This window comes from Drosophila miranda, chromosome 2, assembly GCF_003369915.1.
Source record: "Drosophila miranda strain MSH22 chromosome 2, D.miranda_PacBio2.1, whole genome shotgun sequence".
In the NCBI taxonomy this organism is placed as follows: domain Eukaryota; kingdom Metazoa; phylum Arthropoda; class Insecta; order Diptera; family Drosophilidae; genus Drosophila; species Drosophila miranda.
The window spans coordinates 13915593-13927970 of NC_046675.1; the positions used below are offsets into that span (position 1 = coordinate 13915593).

General features: G+C 46.0%; 1 protein-coding gene across 3 annotated transcripts; it reads right to left on the minus strand.

Moving 5' to 3' along the window:
• Positions 1-5713: 5713 nt before the first annotated feature.
• On the minus strand, positions 5714-11352 carry LOC108157792 (calcyphosin-like protein). Of its 3 annotated transcripts, none has more exons than XM_017289984.2 (6): positions 11276-11352; positions 11111-11209; positions 8133-8281; positions 6415-6534; positions 6292-6349; positions 5714-6229 (listed from the first exon to the last, which is right to left on the minus strand). In XM_017289984.2, exons 3-6 carry the CDS (start codon positions 8279-8281, stop codon positions 5915-5917), a joined length of 642 nt encoding a protein of 213 aa, XP_017145473.1. In that variant the 5' UTR covers positions 11111-11209; positions 11276-11352; the 3' UTR covers positions 5714-5914. The 3 variants fall into 3 exon arrangements, with proteins under 3 accessions (XP_017145473.1, XP_033245779.1, XP_017145472.1); XM_033389888.1 differs by having other exon boundaries at positions 11111-11204; positions 11276-11291; XM_017289983.2 differs by lacking the exons at positions 11111-11209; positions 11276-11352 and adding an exon at positions 8353-8561.
• Between the last annotated feature and the right edge of the window lie 1026 nt (positions 11353-12378).

The following is a 12378-nucleotide window of genomic DNA, read 5'->3' on the forward strand; positions in this document are numbered from 1 at the left end:
CGGTTCTTTGGAAGTTCTGCTGTTTACGCAAGATGACAAAAGAGGATCCGCTGCACGAGAGGGGAGGGAACAGGAGCGGGGATCTATATAGCTCACCGTTAGATATATGGTAATGGCTTCGGTGGCCATAGAAAAGCGTTTTCCCTGCGTAACTTGGCCAGCCACTTTTCCAGCGATATCTTTGGGTTGTCATCAAAAAGGCAACGACTGCCAGACAGCAAGGAGGAGGGAGGGGGAGATGGAGGCGGAGAGAAGGAGTATAGGGGATTTCAGAGTTTTTGGTTTTCAGCCAAATTACTCGAAACTGTTTGAAGATGGCCCCGAGATGAGACAAAGACGGGAGGTTGAGTGGTTGGGTGGCAGAACTGATTTCGAATTGAAATGAATGAAACGAAGAATTTCTCCCTCTCTGTGGGGTTTTCACTTTTGCGTTGCTGGCAAAATTCTAATGAACTTCAATGGGATTGCTATTGCTATTGCTGGACGATGCCGAGATGCTCAAAAGTGAATCGAATTTACATTTGGCCATACAAATCGCTGCATTGGACTCTGTATCGATGGCTGGCCGCAAAATCTCCTCCTGATTCGGTTTCTTAATTAAGAGAGCTGAGCGGAAAGCTCTGTGCCTCTACACTTATTACAAGTTTAATGCACTTTTCCATATTGCGCTCAACAAAAGCTTTTTGCCCTAAACCAATTCAGCAAAGTGGGCATTTTAATCTCACCTCCTCCTCTGACTCGGCGACAAATGCGAGTGCCATGGAAATTTACGAGTACACCAGGCAGATAGAGAGAGAGAGAGAGAAAGAGAGAGAGAGAGTGTCTGTGGAGTGGACAATGCAGTGCATTTGACCCACTCAAAGGGTGGTAAATAAAATAAATAAACTGAAATTGCAAAGCAAAGGATTTCTGGCCGGCAGAAAATCAGGCGACCGACTAGAAGCATTTCCACAAAATGTGCAAAAGTATAATTTCCAAATAGGATATGCCCTGCAGGCGGACGGGGGCCAGGGGCCAGGAGCTTGGGGGCATCGAATAAACGAAGCGATGACTTACATAAACATTGGGATGGTCCTGTCCAGGGGCAGGGCAGAGCAAACAAAAATGACACAACACATAAAAATCCTCACACACAGAAGTGGACTGAAGGAAGAGGGCCGAGGGGAGGTGATTCTACTGGCAACTTAAACGAGCATCCGAAAGGATTTTGTGTACAATTTCCGTTTTATGACTCTCCAGAGTGGCAATAAATCTCACACAAAACTATTTCCGTTGCATTCGAGCTGCTGCTGCTGCTGCTGCCGCCGCTGCTTAGCCCTCTCACATGCAACGTTCAACGGGCCAAAGGAAGAGGAGACCCATAGTGGAGCGCCATTGCTGCACATTATCTTGTGCGCAAATCCGAAAAATCCAAATCCATTCACTATAAATGGCGGTCGTCTGGCAGCGGCCTTTCATTTTGGCCCCCATCGCGGTCTCGGGTCATTGTCGGCAAGCAGAGCTCCGGGGCCCGAGCCCTGAACTCCGGTGCTGCCGGGGATGCTGGGGCTACCGGCAGGGGCAGTGGCAGTGGCAGTGGCAGTCGGCTGCTTATGATTCGTCTGGGTCGCGTGTTTTGTTTGGCCCGTGGCACGTACTCCTTGAATTTGTTGCAGTTTCATCTTCGGCTGCTGCTTCTAGCTTTTCCAACTATTTCCGTTGGTTGTCTTTGAGCTGAGTGCGCTTTTAGTGCGGCATCCGTTCAGCGGCCGTTCCACTGACACGCCCATCGAAAATTATGAAATACTTGCAGGGCCCTAAAGTCCGCAAAGTCCGCGCCGCACCAAATAAAAGAAATAATAATAATCGGAAAGAGGAACAGGAGTGATTTGCAAGTCAATTTGTCAAACACTGAGAGACTTGCAGCCAGGGACAAGGGACATTGTTCGCTTTGTTCTCATCATTAGCGGCAAAGTCACGATTCGACTTTATTGAAAGCACTTTAATTTAATGTGCGTGGATTTGCCTTTCGCTTTGCTGTTGCCCCTCTTTTTTCCAGCATAATTTTGCATAATCCTTTGGTGTTCGGATGCTGGTGGAACTCCTGCTCCTCCACTGCCGTCTTGCTTTACATTTTTCATGCTGCACAGGCACAGAGACAGACACGGCAGCGTACATACAGGGCGTATACGTAACGTGTAATTTCATTGCATTTGCATGTTTTATAAGACATGCTCTCTCTCTCTCTGCCTTTGTCCGACTAACATAATCTATGCTGTTTCCATGTTTGTTCCCTCTCATCTTTGTGTTGCCTCCACACACACACTCTCAGAATGTTTTTAGTGGGGATTTTCGTTCTGTTTTCATTTTTCCAGCTCGAGCAAAGTTTTATTGACAGTAAACGTGGGCGATACGAAACTAAAAGTTTCCCTCGCTCTGGGGATTGCTCTGTGCTACTCAGAAGCACACACATGCAGACACACACACATACATACGTAGAAGGAACAGTTCGTTCTCTGGACTGTGATTCATAAAATAAAATAAAAGCGAAAACGTTTCAAAAATCGAAAACATTTTGTTGTTTGCAAGTGTTTAAAACTGAACTTTTACACGTGTCCAGCATGCGAGTTGCCATTGCCATCGTGGCTCTCCCCCCTTACCTCCCTTACCTATATTTCTCCCTCTCTCTTGGCCCGGTATAATAAAGGCAACAATAAAATGCCCGGTAATAAAAACTATGAAAATACTTAGGTGCATTTTTGGTATTTGCTTATTGTGGGCCAAAAATAACTTTATCCTGCTTAGCTCTTTCTCCTCGTCACCTTACCCAGGAAGTGGTAAAAACTTTCCCCCACGTATGCCAGCATGTGCCGCTCTAGGCCTCGAGGCGACGGCGACGGTGTAAGCCATTTTAGAAAGTATAACTTGGAATAGATTTGGCCGTAAGTGCAGCAGTTTAGTGAAGTTGCCTTTTGATACTATACATATGTACATATTCTCGTATACTCGTATCTGGTTTATGGTTTATGATTCGAAGCAAGACTGGAAACTAATCTTCAATGAAGTTGTCATTCCGACAGGGAAAAAAGAAGTGGCAAGAAGCAAGAAGATGAGTTTCTCATCCAAGGAATAGGAATGTAGAGTCAAATGTAATTGGAAACCACTAACGAGTTCAATCCCAGTCAGGGCCAGATGCCAAAACATCTCAAACATCTAATTAGGCCGCAGCCCGGATAGATGGCACTAGCAGGGGAGGGGACCTTACCGTTGCAGTTGACAAAAGAGACCAAAGCTATGCTGGAAAAGATATGGATAGTCATGCGGTAGTGGAATGGCGGGTGGCAGCCCGCAGCCAGAGTTCATTAGGCGCATCTGTGTTGCTCGACAAACAGACTTTTTGGCCAACGTTTTCGTTTCAGTGACGCTGGTAACGCTGCGTATGCGTAATTTATGCCGCACACACTGGGACACGGAAACGAATACGAGAATCTGAGAGAATACGGTACGGATACGGCCAGGGAGAACGCAAACATGGCACAGGGGAGGGGCAGACACGGAGGCAGGTGTTTGCTCAACTGCTAAACGAAATGCTAATGCGGTAAACTAAATGCAAAAACCATTTTAATTAGCACGAAAATCATTGTAACTCGTTAAGTTGCGCAGCTGCCATGGCCACGACGCAGGCCGCAGAGGAGCATAGAAGAGAGAGACCTACGTGAGTAACTTTATGCTGCCTCCAAGCTTCGACATGTAAGAGCCAGGAGAACCGTGCAAAAAGCAGTCAAACATGGCAGTCCATGGACAGCAGCAAGAAAGACGGTAAGAGGAGCCGGATCTGGATCTGGACCTGGGCCTGAAGCAGGATTTGGCAGACAGACAGCTAGGGAGCCAGGGAGCCGGGAAAAGAATACCTTGCTCTTTGCATTTTTCCAGTTTTTGCGCCCTGTTCGGCATAATGTTTGCAATGTCCTGCCATGGCGAGGAAGAGGGCGCAGGACAGGACCTCGCTGATGAAGAGATAATATTGTGATCACGTTCGGCAACCTGCTGAAATGTAAATAGGGAAGAGCCGTACTTCGGGCCGGGTTCGGGGTCGGGTTCAAGCGCCAGTCAACCTTTACGTAATGTGAGCCGCGCTAATGAAACGTTCATTAATCATACGCCACTTGGCAGCGGCTGGAGCGGACAGGAGATGCCACATCCGCATCGGCATCCGCATCCACATCCACAGAACTAGCTTCCGAAATATTTTCGTTGTCCACAAAGGGGCTTATGGGGCCAGGGATCGGGATCAAGATAGTTTGCGAAAGAGCAAAATATGTGGCCGGGAATGTTCATGTCTTCGAATCTGACAATGCCAAGTGCCAACTGCCAACACTCGGGACACACGGGAGGTGAATTGCTCCCAGCCTCGTTGCAGGTACTGGCACCTGGCTGCACTGAGAGCAATAGCTCAGTCAAATTAGAAATACTTACCAAATACATTGGACCCACAGCCTTCTCCGCTGTACAGTGTTCTTTCAGTGTATAGAGAGAGCTATGTACGAGCCTGTGTGCGGATATTTGTGCGAGTGTCCCAGGTAGTTAGTTAATTAATATTCCCGCAGCCGCACGTTTCATGTTTGCATTAATTTGGCAGGTAACTTGTCAACATTGTTGTTGCCGCTACTGCTGTTGGCCCTTTGGCCTGATGAGGTTGTCGGTGATGCCAGGCTTTGTCTAACAAGCTGCACATCCACACAGGCACACACACCCAGAAGCAGAGTAAGAGACAGAAGGAAGAAGGCTGAGAGGGAGAAGGAAGACGCGCATGTGGTACGAGTATGTTCCTGGCTTGTAATTAGCAAAGATCGAAGTGATTTAATTACTTGGGCAAACTTTTAACATTGTCTACATGGCATACAAAAACTTGGCTGCATAATCAGGCCATGCCAAGACGTTTGCCTAGCTGTTAGCTGTTGCCGATATTACTGGGTATTATGTCCCGGCTTGTTTGCCCATCATCAGATGCTGGATTCTTATCGCTGATGCGAAATGAATGTAATTAGAGTTTGCAAATTGCCAGTACATCGCCTCTTCTCTAATAAGCCTCTAATTAAGCGTTTGGCGAGCCCCATTCCACCTTCAAGATGCTTAAGAGGGGTTCGGAGTCGGAGTCGGGAGCCTTCAAAAGCCAGGAATCGGAATCTGGCAGCAATGTATCTCTGGATAAAATCAGAGGCGTTCATGATTTTGTTTAGCGGTGTCGGCGTCGGTGTCGGCCCAATCACTTGTCAACCCACACAGCCTAGTAAAACACAAGCTAATCAGGCTTATTTGTGCCCTCCTATATGTATGTGTGTGTGTGTGTGTGTGTGTGCACGCTGGTTAGATGGCCTGACTTTTTGGCAAACATGACTTTTATTAAAAGCGACAAAACACAGCCAACGATTGCGCATACGCCGCGTATCCACCGTCCCTCTCCCAAAACCAAACCAACACCAAGCCTGCTCAGTGAGTGTTACGCCGTGCTTTGTGGCCTCACATGTACAAGTAATCTAATTAGTTTTATGCTAATTAGCACGCGGCTTTAATTTAATAAATTATTATAGCGCATTATTTGGCCAAAACTACGCGAGGAACAATGTCGGGGGCGAGCGGCTCAACTGACACGGAAATGTTTACGGCCCGGCTGATTTGCGCAGCCAACTGTTGGCCAAATCCCCACCCCCCCGACAAGCTGTCTCGATTAAAGCACATTGAACGGAACTTTGTTGCTGACTGATCAATAGTGTGTAGTAGCTGGTAGCTTTAAGAGTACATTAAATTTCAACATTGTATTTAAACTGGATTTAGTGGAAATTTGTGCGCAGAGCTCAGTCTAAGCTCCTGAAGCATCCAAGACGGCATATGGACGAAAGTGGAAGGTGACGGCATAGGAAACTTGATAGGAAATTTATAGATTGTAGGCGCGGCGCATCACCAGATCGAAGTAGGCGTCGTTGTCGATCGAGGCGCTAATGGTGGAGTAGTAGTTGATGAACTCCTCCTTGGTAACAATGCCATCGGGGTTCGGGGCTCCGGCCTCGAAGTTCTTTAGGAACTCCCGAAGAATCTCTGACTTGGTCATCTCGCCGCTCAAGTACTTGGGATGATCCTTCACCGAGTACAGATTCATCAGATCGTTCTCGGTTATCTGCCCGTCGTCGTTGGCATCCATCTTGTCGAAGGCCTTTTCGATAATGCTCAAGCGGCCCTCGTTAATGGGTGGCTAATCAAATTAGAAACAAGGTAATACTGTTTATTATCTTCCAGGTTTTAACTAATACTTACACGGAGCTTGTCCAGAAATTCGGTCATGTTGATGGTGCCACTTCCATCTGCATCGAAACTGTTGGACATAATATTACACACAATAATTCCGAATTTATTTTCATTTTGAAGACCTTCACCTACCGCGAGAACATATCGGAGATTTCCGACTCGCTAACATCGAGACCAACATCAGAAATTCCCTTCTTAAACTCCTCGGCGCTGAGTGCCTTGCTGCCGTCATCGTCCATCACCCTAAAGGTTCTGCGGATGGAAACGTATGGAGTTTGGAGAGCAGGAAAATACTCGTAATTCTCAGAATTGAAAATACATTTCTATTATTGCCACGGACAAAGGCGGCAGAGGAGTATAGAGATAAGAATATGCCATTGATACGAGAATGTGGATGGGAGGATGTATTCAATGTATTGAATTTTCCGGCTGGCAAACAAACAAATTGCATAAATACAAATGAAAATGCGCGCTCACGAGGCCAAAAGGCGCAGTCGGGTGGACGGGGATGGGAACGGGGCTGCGGACGTCCAACCAATACACCAACAAGCAAACAGGCAACAAAACATACAGAAAAACACAACTACGGCCGTACATATGTTGCATAAGCGAGGATTTTGAACAAAATGTCTATATATTCACAACGGAAAATTGTTAGCAGACAACCCGTCGGGCGGACAGGTTGCCGTTGCCGCGGTACGTCCGCGTCCGTCCAAGTCCGTCCTGTGAGCTCAAATTGAAATAAAAACTAACAGTGGGCCGCTCTACACTGCTCTACACTGCTCGCGTGTGTGTATGCCTCGGATTGATGGTTCGAGGGGCTGGAAGGGGTCCTGGTTATACTCTGCAGCAACTAGAGAAATCCAATTATGTTTGTTTGCATTCAGTCAGCGATTTTTGCCACCATTCTCTGCTACTGCCGCAGCCACAGCCACAGCCACTCCCAGCCTCCGACTCTGCCTCCGCCTCCAAATCGGCTCCATCTCCGGCTCCGCCTCTGTTTCTGTTTCTGTCAGCAGCGGCCCACAGTTTTTTGCCCCAGCCTGCACACACTTGAAAGAGCTTTCGAGAATGTTAGTTCAACATGCACTCGAACCCGACGTACTCGTATTTACATGCGCCTAGCTGCGCCCCAACTTGCGAGTAACATCATCATCAGCAGCAGCAGCACCCGGCCCGGCAAAGTTTCAGTTTCATTTGCCAGATTTTGCTGCCGGGCGAAGCGCATTACGGACTTCCGACCGGCCTACACAGCTCCATCTACCACCTACCATCTTCACCTTCCTTCCCACTTGTCCGGCACTCAACAATTTCATCATTTTAATATACTCGGTCCGGACAGGGTCCGGCACTATGCCCCCTGTCATGTTGCGCTTTCCAAGAGCATCTCCAGCCACGGCAAATAAAAAAGAATATAGCAGAATACTCGTATATGCATGTATGTACAATATATCTCGCCCCGACACATGTGTGGAGGGATAATAATAAATTGGCTTAGCGCACATACACTACAAGAGAGATGATGGAGGTGGAACCAAGTTAATTGATGTGTCGGCTATCGTTGCATGAGTTCATAGAGAAAATTCATTTCAATTTAAAGAGAGACATCTGAAGTTTCAACAGTGCCAGGACTAAAGGGCTATAGTGGATGACGAGGGAAACTACACTATTGAGCAGTTAGGGTAACTCCGAATGTTTTGATTGTGGAAAGGGTATTCAGACAAACCAATAAAAAGACTTTGCACCACACACCCAAGAACCGTAGAAAAACGGAGCCACGGGTCGGACCTAACCGAAAGTTAAGCCATTGAAGGGGTTGGGGTTGGGGTTGCGGTGGATGGAGAACTCACCTGGACAGGCCCAAGATGCCAGTGGCACCACGACTGAAGCACTGCAGGCGCAATTTGTAAATTGGATCCTTGTCGAGACCGTTGGCCAGCTCGCGTTTGGCCAGGTTCTGCAGGTTGGCCTCCTTCGTGAAGCCATTCTCGCGTTGCATCTGCAAGAAGTATAGAAATTACCGATTTCAGTATATTCTCTGAAGATGGTTATATAGGAAAAGCGGTGCACCTTTGCATTACTCTCCATTGTAGTTTAATTAGAATTTCAGTTAAAAATCACAAACAAATTAAAGGCTCCAGATAGTATCTTACGGCTATTTCGTTTCGAATTTTATTTGAATTGATTTTTCATAAATATTCGTTTGGCTTTACGAGAACTTCTGAACGAGTCGAAATTAAATATTTGGGAAAGGGAAAATCAACACTAGCTTGATCTAAACTGCTTCAAAGAAGCCTACTACTCGAACTCAAATTTTTCGTTTTATTTTCATGTGGACCTAATTAACTTTCATTTCTCTTTGTTGGGTCTGAGCTGGATTAGGAGCTGGTGCTGGTGCTGTCAACGAGCCCCGGGCGATGTGTGAATTTGTTTGATATACTCGTATAATTTTTGTGCCAAGATGCTACAATAATTGTCTGCTTAACAAGTCTTCTCGGCAATCCAATGGGCGTTGCTAGGCTCGACGCCCATGACAGCCATAGCCGCGAGCCATTACAGCCCGGAATTGATTTGCTTTTGCACAAAGCGCGGCAAAGGCGGCTTTTAATTATGCGTCGGAAGGTAAAGCCGCCGCTAATGGTCTATCTGGAAGCAAAGCCGCTTTGTAATTTGCCTTGTCTATTTGCATTTTAAATGAATCTATCCAAATATGACTCGTGAGCTGTCTGCCATCTAAGAGTACGAGCATGCCCCACAATTCACGGATCAATGCAGGAGAAGGCTTGCCCTCATTCCGCCATATCCAACCATCTTAATTGCTCTCAAAAACGATGTACATAAAAATCGAAATGACCTTAAAGTAGGCTTAAAGCCAATCTGAACTAGGCCCTGTCAACCCTGTCCCACCTATAGAGATATCTCCCTCCAGCTATCAAGAATTACACATGTTGTGAGGGGAAGGCTTGGGGTGGGCTGAACTCTGACCAGCTGGCACTTGGCTCAATGAACTGTGACGGCTTGAGGTCCCACTAGCTGGATTAGCTCTCAATGCTTACACCTCCCAAGCGAGTGCACTCACCTCAATATTTCACGCATGACATCATATTAATAATACTAGTTCCATCTATATGGAACGATGAGCTTTTGTCTGCTCCAAGACGTTCTATGTATGATATGTACATATGTACTCGCATAAATAATCGAACAATGAACGATGGGAATACGATTTACTGACGAGAACAAACTTAAGCCGTAAAAATACAAAGCTAGTACCAGGACGAGGTTCCTGGCACTTATTTCTCTAATTTGTTTGATTTATTGACTAAAGCAGTCCTCCAGTAGGGCAGTAAGAAGCCCTGAGTTGTCGCAAAAGAGGTGAGTGGAGCAGCAATGTTTGTCTGTCAAATCAATATAATTGATTCGGTTACTCAGAAAGACAGCCAGACTCTACAACAGAGAAACTAGCATAGTCATCAGGCCTTGAGCCCGGTTGGGAGACCGGTTTTCAGGGCCATGGAAATTACATCGATTGATGTGATTTGAATAACTGATATGCCCGAGTGCATAAACAACCCCAAAGTTTTCACTCATCCTAGTTATATATAAATGTGTATAGTATATGGTATATGGTATATACGAGGAGAGTCCCTGCGATTCTCTGTCCCAGTGCTGATGACCGCGTTAGATAGTCCCTTTTGACTAATGGGTTCTGAGTAATGAACAGTGCTCTAATTAGCTGCCCCAGGTGGGACTTTAGTGTCCTTAGTTGGACGTACGCCTCAATCGTTGGACACGCCATCTAGTCACGCTTTCGGTCGCAGTTGTAGTCACTTTTAGTCACTGACGAACTGAAAAGCTTTTCGGGGTCCCGGCAACAAATGTTGCTGGCAACAGCTGCAGCAGTAGAACGTACTAGTAGGAAACTGCAGCATCCTTGCCGTAGGTCAAGGTCGTCGCCGACGCGTCGTTGTATCGATTTCGCCAGAACGAAAATCTCCTTATTATATGGCCTTACGCCACGTCAGTAAAAAGTGAATGCCATCTAACGATGGGGTGAGGAAAAGGGAAGAGAGATGGAGACGGGGAACGGGAACAAAAAGGAGAGCAGAAGGCATAACGAACTGCGATAGAACATGAAAAATAAATTATGGCATTATTGGAGGGTAAGGGTAAACAAAAAGACAATTTAACACGTCAGCAGGACGCTGAGTGCGAGTGTCGCAGTCGAGCCGAAGCAGGGATAATGGCGACACAGGACCAGGACTGAAACCAGAGACCATGGTACACAGGAAAACAAAAGAAGACAGTGCGACCAAATAAAGCAAATAGGTCACGTTCAAAGACAACATCGATTAACCATAAATTGCGAGTTAAGCAAAAGGCAACGCGAGCAGGACACCAGGACGTCAGGACCCCAAGGACATGAACCAGAGCAAAGAGCCAAGAGCAGGTCCGGGAACGGGAATGGGAATGGGAACAAGCCGAGTTTAAGCATGATTTGTGCGTGTCTTTATGACAAGGAACACATTCGCAACTAGGCCAGCACCGGGAGAAAAAGATCCTGCCTCAGATACGGATACATTTGCAGATAGAAACGATGACATCCCTCTTATTTCGCTAACAAGCAAAGTATCGGCTACCTCCTGTCACTGACACCGCCAGCTGTCGCTCCTCCTGCCAAACAAACGGAACAGCCAACGCAGCAAAAGGAGAATAAGGAGCAGGAGCTGGAGCTGGAGCTGTAGCCAAAGGAACGACAGCAGCGTGTGTCGGAAAACTTTCACAATAATTAACAGACATGTCGATTATTTCTTGGCTTACTTTTTACCTTTTCTGGCAGCTGCTGACGGGGCGGTGGTGGTGTGCTAGGTGTCGGTGTCTCCCTCTTATATCTCTTTATATTGTATTCTTTCCTCTGTGTTCTATGCTGGAAAATGTTTCAACTTTTGTCACAATACACAATACACAATACAATATGGAACTTTGCACGCACCTCGCACGTGTCGCGTGAGCCGAGTATTGCCAACGAATGGGCCGCTCTCTCAAGCCAGGCAGCCGCTCACCCGTTGCAGCAGGGCCTTGGACGGATGGCTGCCCACCCCACCCACCCATGCCCATAAGCGGCGTCCTCCGGAAACTAGTGGCAGCTCCCATCGTAGATTGTAAGGAAAAGCTTGCCACCACTTTACGCTGCGCTGCCAATCGCCACCAAATGCATAGATACATTTTTATGAGAGCTTTTGTGGCTTGTCGCATTTGTTTAGACACATTTTTTTCCCTTCTTTTTCGATTTTATTATTATTGTTGCGTACCTCTGTCTTTGCCTCTGTCGCCGCAAGAAGTGGAAGGAGTATATCTGTTTTTTTTATGACGCGACACGGCATTATCATTACCGCTGTTTTTGTGGTGTCAGAGTGCATAAAATTTATGCCCGCATATCAGGCTTCCATTTCACGTTACGCCAAATTGATGTGCTCTTTATGATTTGTACTTTCCTCTTTTCCATACCCTTGCAAAGGGAATTATGGCTTTTCTTTTAAAAGAAATGCCATATATAGTTCTATATTTATATATATAATATGGGTGCTTGAGCCAAAGACTTTTGATTTATATCGAACTGAAGAAGTTTGTTATATTGTGCGATGATCATTAACTCCCAATCTGTTGGAATTTTGGAAGTTGGAATATTCTAATAGCTATACAATTTAATGATTTTTTTAAGTAAAAGTAAAGCAGAATTCGAGGAGGGTATTTCCAGCTTCGTCACGGCCGTTTCGTTCTCTATTTGCCACACATTGACACGGCTGATTTGATTGCTGACATTGTTTGGGGAACTTTATGGTGATATGACTAACAAGACTTATTACGACTGAGACCACGAAGAACGAGTGAGGATTGAAATACGAATTGAACAAATTTCGAACCAGAGAATTTTGTTTTCCTGTAGACTTCCTTTTTTTCAACTTACAACAATATAAAATTCAGGTCTTCTTTTCTTTAAAAGAGTTTTTTTTAGTATTTTCTTTCCCATCTTTGTAATTTTCTTCTCACATTTCTCAATGCGGCTAATGATACAGTTTCCTCAGTGGCAGTCAT